Source organism: Cyprinodon tularosa, unplaced genomic scaffold (assembly GCF_016077235.1).
Source record: "Cyprinodon tularosa strain WSP-4 unplaced genomic scaffold, ASM1607723v1 ctg343, whole genome shotgun sequence".
NCBI classification, from domain to species: Eukaryota; Metazoa; Chordata; class Actinopteri; order Cyprinodontiformes; family Cyprinodontidae; genus Cyprinodon; species Cyprinodon tularosa.
This window is the reverse complement of record NW_024039056.1, coordinates 373,773-382,107: the sequence shown is the minus strand read 5'-3', so window position 1 is coordinate 382,107 and position 8,335 is coordinate 373,773. Positions and strand designations below refer to the sequence as shown.

The following is an 8,335-nucleotide window of genomic DNA, read 5'->3' as shown; positions in this document are numbered from 1 at the left end:
CAATTAACAATCGGATAGCAAAGGGCTCAATAGGGGAAACTAAAACTTTTCCACTTGAGGAGTTCTGGATAGAGCATATTGACAGATGAAGATACAAAACTTTCTTCTTTTTTTTTTTTTACAAATTTCAAATAATTACTGCTCTAAGTTGGTCACTCTGTAAGCCACAGGTATGTTTTAATCTCTCTGCATTTAATAAACGATCAATTACTAAATGAGTTATTTCAACGATCGATTAATCACAATTAATCGGATTAACAGTTTCTGCCCTAATCAGGACACTTTATTAAGGCAGTGATAAAAAGAGCATTTTCTTTAACTGGAGACATAATTAAGAGAAATAATAAACCAACATCTTCATTTTTCCATCTCAGTATGCATTGCTTTGACAGTTAACTGTTTAACTGTTAAGTTAAACCATTTTTTTTTTTATGAAAAAAGGGGCAAAATCAAAGTTTTTTCTTTTAGAATACCCCCTAGCTTTGTGCTGTGAGTTAAATTTTAATGGTCTAGTTTGAAATATTTTAAACAATTTATCAAAAAAGTCTCAGAAAAAGTCTACTAATGTCTTCTCCATTTGATTTATTTACATTTTAAAAAATAAAAATGCATAAATGACACATCGTGGAAAATAACAGAAACCTACAGGGTTGCAGTACCATGGGAAAAATACAATAAAACACAGGAAAAAAACAGTACAACTGTAGATAAATAAAACAGAGGAAAGTGTGAAACAGTCAGTGTTCAAAACAGAATAAATACAATAAATGACAAGATCTGACTTGGAATGTGTTGAGCTGTTGAGGTAGAAGCTGAATTTACAATCATTTCTGTCCTGCTGCTGGTTACCTCCATCCCTGACAGTATAAAGCATTAATGTCACTTCCAGAAGTAAATCAATAAATCATCAATTTACCAAACTACATCTTTAATAACAGTTTTAAGGCACCTGAAAAGTACATATAGCTGGTTTGTTTATAATAAGGAATGATTAATGTGTTAAAGCTTATCCTGGTTAAATCAAGGTACCGGTTCCTGTCTTCTCTTTTATGAAATTCTTGCGTCGGTGACTTTGATAAAGTGCTTAATGTAAACTGTGGTCACTTAGTATTAAATGAAAAATATACCTCCATTTCAGTGTGTAGCTCATGTCACAGATATTATTACAAAGTACCTTTTATTTCTTAGGATAAAAGACATCAGCAAATCATAAAACACACCAGAGAGCAGTGCTTTGAGGAGCTACAACAGAGCTGCAGCGTACAGACATACAGAATAAAACTATTTATCTCTGTTTAATTTGGGTACAGTAATCAGCATTTAACTGCAGACGTCCCTCATCAATCTCCCACTTTGAAATCCTCTTTGAATGCATCCTAGGAGGGCTGCCCTGACAATATGTCATACAGGTGGTAGCACGGTAAGTCACAGACTTATTTCAGTACAAGGTTTCCTCAGCAAGTCCATCTGCAAGGAGACAAACAGTACCATGAGTGGAAGGTAGTTATATAGTAAATCAACAGATCTGAAGAAGTATTTGCCCTCTTACAGATTTGTTTGTTTTGTTTATGAAATTAATTCCAATTTCAGACATAGATAACAGAATAAAATATAATTTCTTCATAGAATTTCATTTTTTAAAAGATGCTATCCAAACTAAACATGCTTTTGTGTCAAAGCAATTGCCCCCTTGTTAAATCAGTTTTACAATCCAAACTCTGCCTGACTACTGCAAAACCTTAACAATCAAAAATCATTTTGAAATGGCTTAAAAAAGTAGTTTTAAAGACATAAAAACTAAGAAAAGATCCATTAAAGTAAATAAATTGAAGAACAAATCAGAGTCAGTGAAATCTATCAGTCTAGAATAGGTTTAAAGAAATGTTTGGGACTCTAGTGAACAACATCAAGCCGACAGTCAGAGGTGGTGTGATCATCTGTAGCTGCATTGCTGCTTTGGGGCATCAATAACCACCTTTGATTAACACCATGAATTCTGCTGTTAGGAGGAATGTTGCTCATCACTTAGCGGCCTTAAGCTAAACCAAACTTTGGGTTATGCAGCAGGGCAGTGACCCAAAGCAAAACAAGCAGCTCCACCTCTGAAGGGTTAATCAAACCAAACTAAATTAAACATTTAAAGCGACCCTAATCATAGTTAGAATGAATAGGCATGCTGCGGCGTGACTTTAAGCATACCATTCATGCAGAAAAAAAACCTTCATTTTAGCTTAATCAAAACAATTATCAAGGAAGAATGGTCCAAAATTTCCTCCACGAGGTGAAAGTCACTTCAACCACTTGATGGCAGAGGGTGCAACTAGTTTTTTGGTTTAGGGGACAATAATATATTTTGAATATGGTGAGATTGTTTGGATAGCTTTCTTTTATCTAGAAAAGGTTATTTAAAAATATTTTTCAGGAACAGGAATCTGTAAGGGGATAAACACTTTTTCTCAATATAATATTTATGCATAAAAATATTTAGGCTGTTGAAAATATTTACCTTGCTGGAAGCTACTCTGCATGTAGTGATTGAGTTGATGCAACCCAACGTTTTGGTCATGGCTTCCCAGCTGCACACCGAAGGGATCTAAGGCAATGCTACTTTTGCTGAGCTGCTCTGCAGGCAATGAGTTCCCTGAAGCGGGGCCCTGCTGGTAGCTGTAGGACATGTCAGGGCTAGGTGCACTACTTTTTCTTGAGACCATATTCAGGTCCTTGAGGATGCTGTCCAGCGTGCAGTCATCATAAACTGGTTCGTGCTTAGGGTGCAGAGTTAAAGGAAGAGGAGAGGCCTGAAGCAAATCACAGTCTGCATTTGCCGCTGGGGCCACATTTTGGAGGGGATTCTGGCCGTGGTGCATGTCGAAGCTGCTGAAAAGGGAGGAAATCTGCTGGGCTAGTATACTGATCTCCTCCTGCTCCCTCTCATCATACAGATACAGCTCTGGTGCTACAGGGGACTGGATGGGAGTCAGAATACTGGAGTGCATGAGAAGTTCTTGATGGGGCATTTGAAGAGGAGGAACAAGACTGCCCCATGTTGGGTCATCAAGAAGGTTAAAATCATCTGGATGCAGGGATGCACACTCCACTTGGCTTTCGCACATTTCCGACATGGAGAAACTGTCTGGAACTAATCGAGAGTTGGCTGAACAAGCCTGGAAATCATAGTTCTGGGACAATGTTACTGGGGAGGTTGAGGAGGAAGAAGAGGAGAACATGTCAAAGTCTCTGCGCTCAAAATCTTGTTCATTCATCTGTAAAGAGTCGGCAGGTGATTGGTGACAGGAGAGTCCTACGTTTTGGTAGGAGTAGTACGAAGGAGAGGCCTCAGGGGAGGACTGCAGTGGATCTTTGCATCCATATGCATCCATCAGGAGGTCAGGGTTGAGCTCCTCCTGCTGCAGAGGGGAGCTGGATGAGGCCGGGCTGTAGGGAGGTGTAAATAGTGCAGGGTTCTCCTCCAGGGGAACAGGAGAGCTGCTACCTTGTGAAGAGGGACACAACGCACAGAAAACATCTTGCTCCGACTCCCTTCTTGTTTTGGCTTCAAGCTCCTCGCTTTGGCTGCTACACATCCTTCGCCTCTTAAAACATTTAGCGCTGATGCTTTGACTCTGAGGCACCTCTTGAGCAGAACAGAGGAAATTTGGCACAGACAACGGCTTGAATGCAGAGACACTGATTTTCTTCTGCAGAAATATGGCCTCAGTTTCACTGTGAGATTAAAAGAGATGTGTTAAGAGAGTTTTGAAACAGAAACGTTGTCAGATCAGGGTTGCATGAGAGGTTCATCATACCTGATGATGTAGTTAGTGCAGCTGATGCTCTGGCACTCTGGGTCCTTGTTAGCTCGAATATAAATCCAGGTCCATGACAGATCTCTGCACTGGAGCCTCAGGATCATCTCTACCTGGAAGCCCTCTTCTGCCTGCACTGAAGAAAGACAACTATGCTTATTATAGAGGATAAAAACAAGTGATTTACCGCTAGAAAACATGGCAATAATATTTAAAAGTATAAAGAAAACTTACTTAAACTTTTATGAGAAGCTGCAGCTAATGACAGATCTCCAGGATGCAAGAGGTTGTACCATGATCGATTGATCATTTCTTCCGCTGAATACCCCACATAGTATAAAACACTGAAAGATAAAAAAAAATTTATGTTAAAAAAAAAAAAAAAAGGAGTAACAGAAAAATATAACTCAGGCTTGTCTTTCTCTGAGTTGTGGAGTTTTTAGTTTACCTTTCTGAGACCTGGGTGAAACTCATGTCCAGTCTGTGTGTGCTGCTGAAGCTGGGACAGAAGTGAGAGTCAGCGCCTGTCAGTCGATTTACTGTGGGGGTGCAGAGGGCAACAAACAAGGGCTCGGCGTTGGGGGAGGCTGTAGAAGAGGGCTGAGGGAGGAACTGGAAGCTTCCTCTGACCAACATGGAGCAGCAGCTTCCATGCTGCAGCTTAAAGGCCTTCGTGGTCTGCATGCAACATACGAAGCTCCTCTCTGACAAAAAAGTACATAAGAATTTTAGTCTTAATGGATAATAAACTACAAACTTTGCAATCAAGACATCAAATTCCATGTTAAGACGTTGCATTACATGTGATATTACAATGCAAGCCACAACTGATGCCATCTGTTGGTGTCTACTGGAAAACTGACTCTAAAAATATGGCCAAACACATATTCCAGTTTTAACTTGCTTTATTCTGATACTTTGATTTCTTTGCTATTTTTAAACTCCTGGATTTCTAAGCAAGAAAAATTTCTCCAGTTTGATTTGCATGTTTAAAACCAATTAAACTGCTCATTGCTATAGTTAGTAACTAAGCGGTATAAAGGGCGGTTTGTCTTTTTCTCCTTAATTATCTCTTTTAGTACATCTGAAATATCATCATTATATCCTTGCACTTATTTAATCTGGATCACTTCAAACTGACAAATCCTTTAAAACATCTAAAAATGTAATCTGTTTGCAGAACATAAAGTTGCAAACTGATTAATCCATGACTAAAAAACAAGAAGCCCAAAAAAATAAATCCAAAAGCAATCATTAAAATATCATCTTAAGTTAAAATGTAGATCTTTTTATTTCGTTTACTCCATATATAGTTGATTTTTTTTCCAATAATCTAGACGTGAAAAATAATTTTTTTTCAAACTGTGCAGAAATCCTGCAAAACATAAGAATAAACCCACACAGGAAAGATTAATTAAATAAAAAAAGCTGTTATTACCTGAAAACAAGTTGCTTCCCATGTTCAGGTTTGACTTAACAATGTCCACATCTGAATGTTCTACTAAGTCATAAAACGAGTCTCCTTGTAGAACATCTACCTGGAAAAATATAACATGCGGGGATATTAACAAACCAACGCATATTTTGAAGAAAAACAGCTAAAAGTGATGCTTAAGGACTCACCATAGACAGACCAATGTATTTAGCCACATTTTCTGACACATAAACCAGCCTGCCTTGAGCTGTGGTGACGAGGATGAAGCCGTGCAGGGCTTCCAGAAAGGCCTCATACTGCAGTGAGCACAGGGATCGTTCCCCAGCCGGCAGCCCTTCAGGATGAAAAGAAGAGTTCAGCCTTTGTTTCATCGGTTGGATCTCTGCAGATTGTCACATCTGGTATTTTTTGATGTTGTTCCTAAAGCTCTTTTAAACTGAACCTCATAGTGCTCTCCGCCATGTAGCATGAATGTAAATTAGGTGTTCAAAGACATAAGAGAGGTTTAAAGAAACTTACCCTGAAAGAGTACAGACTTTCGGATGTAGGTGCAAATGGCGGCCATGGAGTGAAGGTAAGAAAGGCGTTCCTGGTCCTCCTGGGTGATGGGAAGAAGAGAGCGCATATTCCTGATTTCACGGTTGATATGGTCTCTCCGAGCTTTGGAGGCTCCTTTGGTGGACCTGTGGGAGACCATGTTGGCTGGCATGAGAGGTGGAGGTGTAGAAATCTGCAGCTTTTGAAAAAGTTGAGCTGGTATCATAATATTTGAAAACAAAATAAAAGATTTGGCCTGAGCTGATCCAGCCTTCCTCTCCCTACGAGTTAAGGCCCACTTTAAATATCAAGGGGTTCCTATGGAAACGGCTTACATGAGAGGCTGAGTGGAGAGATGAGGGCTCTCGACACACTTAGTCTGCATGATCAGTGTCTGTCTGGGTCCATCCTCAAAGAGCCTTGGGTTTTTATAGCTGCGTGGGCTCGCACACAGAAAAGGAGGGGCGGCTGGGCTTCTCATGCTCCCTTCATTGCCTTATAAAGTGGGCGTCCTTGGAGCAGGAGTGCCCCACGTCACACCACACAGAGTGCCACAAAAGGACATTGGGATCATTCTGTATCCAACCATAACTAAAGCCAAAATCATCATTAAATAGAATTTTTCTGCATAATTTAATCTAAGTTAAAAATGCATTTACGAATAGAGCTTAATATTTAAACAGCAATAAATCATTTAATTAATTTGACCAGTTTTCACTTCTTTTATTATGCTTTTCATTTTTCTGTCAGAGTTTTGCTAAAAAGTAGCCCTAGACTTTCCAGAATCAAATTCCAATGTTTTGAAGGTAACAGAATCAACTTTGTTTAAAAAAGAAAAGCACCATTGGGTCTATAGTTTGTAAATGAGAAGGAGGACTCAGAGTTCCACTTTAGGTTTTGCAAACCATGAAGTGCAAAATGTCAGGTTTAATTAAGTCAGAATCTCCAAGTTTTGATTAACTCACTACGGTGAAGAACCTTAATTTACCTTCGAGCATTTTTATGATCAGCCTACAAAAACTAGTGAGTAAAACTTAAGCAGAAAACAATATAATTTGCAGTTTACAATTTTCTTTTGCAAAGATGAAGCTGGGAAGTGTGGCGTGCATTTATTTTTCAAGTTAGAGGCAATGCTAGGTGGAAAGATAAGATTCAAACCAGTTCAGTCCATCATTTTAATGTGAAAAAGACTAATACTTGGGCATCCATCAACTCACTAAGACAAGCAGGTAAGACGCCTGTGATTGCTCTGGAGGAGCAACAAAGATCCAAAGCTCAGGTGGGAGATTCTTTGTGGCAACTATTAATGATCTGCTCCACAAATGTAACGTTTATGAATATGAAGAAAGAAAAAGTAACCATTCACCAAGAAACAAATAGAGAACAAACTGCTGAAAGAAGGTCAGAGGAGATTAAATATTCTAGAGCTGGGAAACATTCGCAGACCCCCATAAATGTGGTGGCAGCATCATACTGAGAAGATGGTGAAGCTGGTATATCATGTAAAATACCTTTAAAATCTATCATCTATTCATACAGTGAAATAATTTTCCTCAGAGAATGTTAAATCAGTAATCCAGATTTAACAAACCTACTAAAAATGAAAAACATATCTGGCTGAAAGAATCAGTTCAATAAGTTTGAAGAAAAGTCTTTGAGCCGCACGCAGCGTGCAGCTGGAGGGCGCGGATGAGAGGAAGGACTGACCTGGACCTACTGTTGGCTGCGCGCCGCGCGTCTCCGGACAGATGGTGAGATGTGCACGGAGAGCTGACGACACATTTGCAGGCGTTGCACCAAAGAGCCATTGTGGGGAAGATCTCTACAAGTTGTTTCCTTGGTGAGAAAAAGCTCTTAACTTTTGATGAACCGCTTAATGAACGTAAAGAGCGTCAAAACCGCAACCTCTGCATCTCCTTCCTCCGCAGCCTGCGGTTCATGCGCCTCAGCCACTTGTTCTCGCCCCTCCTTTTATAGCCCCCCAGCGCAAACCCGACACCTCTCATCCCGCCGAGAGAAAACTCCGCGATAATCTTAAATGTGACGCGATGACAGCCAACCATAGAGAGTTATATTTAGTTTAACAAGTCCTAATAATAACCGGACTGACTGGACGCACGGAGCGTCATAATAACTCAGAGCTATTCCTGACTTTTTGAATTAAAAATGCTTCTTTCAACTTGGAAACAAATTACCGTGGATTTTATTTTAAGTTTCTTTTCATAAAAAGAAACAGAAACAAGCTATGGAAGTTCTTATGATCTGGAAATATTTAGTGGACGCTAATTATTATTTTTTTATATAGGGATAAAAAAAAACTCTTGATCTTGATCAGATCAGAAGGATATGAAGAAGTTCTTTTTTCTGAACCAACATATTATTTTCTATTTTATATATATCATTATTTTCCAGGCAGAACCAGAATTAATGTTTCTCTTTTAATTAAGGAAAGTCAAATGTTGAACTAGGAGGACATTTAGATACTTTATGTGTCTAAAGTCGTGCTTTTATTGCCTTAATTAGGTTTTTATTACTTTTAGCAAGCCTTCAAATTGCG

At 39.1% G+C, this 8,335-nt stretch overlaps 1 protein-coding gene across 1 annotated transcript; it reads right to left on the bottom strand.

Moving 5' to 3' along the window:
* Positions 1-522: 522 nt before the first annotated feature.
* On the bottom strand, positions 523-7,713 carry npas4l (neuronal PAS domain protein 4 like). Its single transcript, XM_038294745.1, has 9 exons — positions 7,486-7,713; positions 5,761-5,924; positions 5,430-5,575; positions 5,245-5,344; positions 4,255-4,510; positions 4,041-4,150; positions 3,807-3,942; positions 2,507-3,723; positions 523-1,467 (listed from the first exon to the last, which is right to left on the bottom strand). Exons 1-9 carry the CDS (start codon positions 7,584-7,586, stop codon positions 1,439-1,441), a joined length of 2,259 nt encoding a protein of 752 aa, XP_038150673.1. The 5' UTR covers positions 7,587-7,713; the 3' UTR covers positions 523-1,438.
* Between the last annotated feature and the right edge of the window lie 622 nt (positions 7,714-8,335).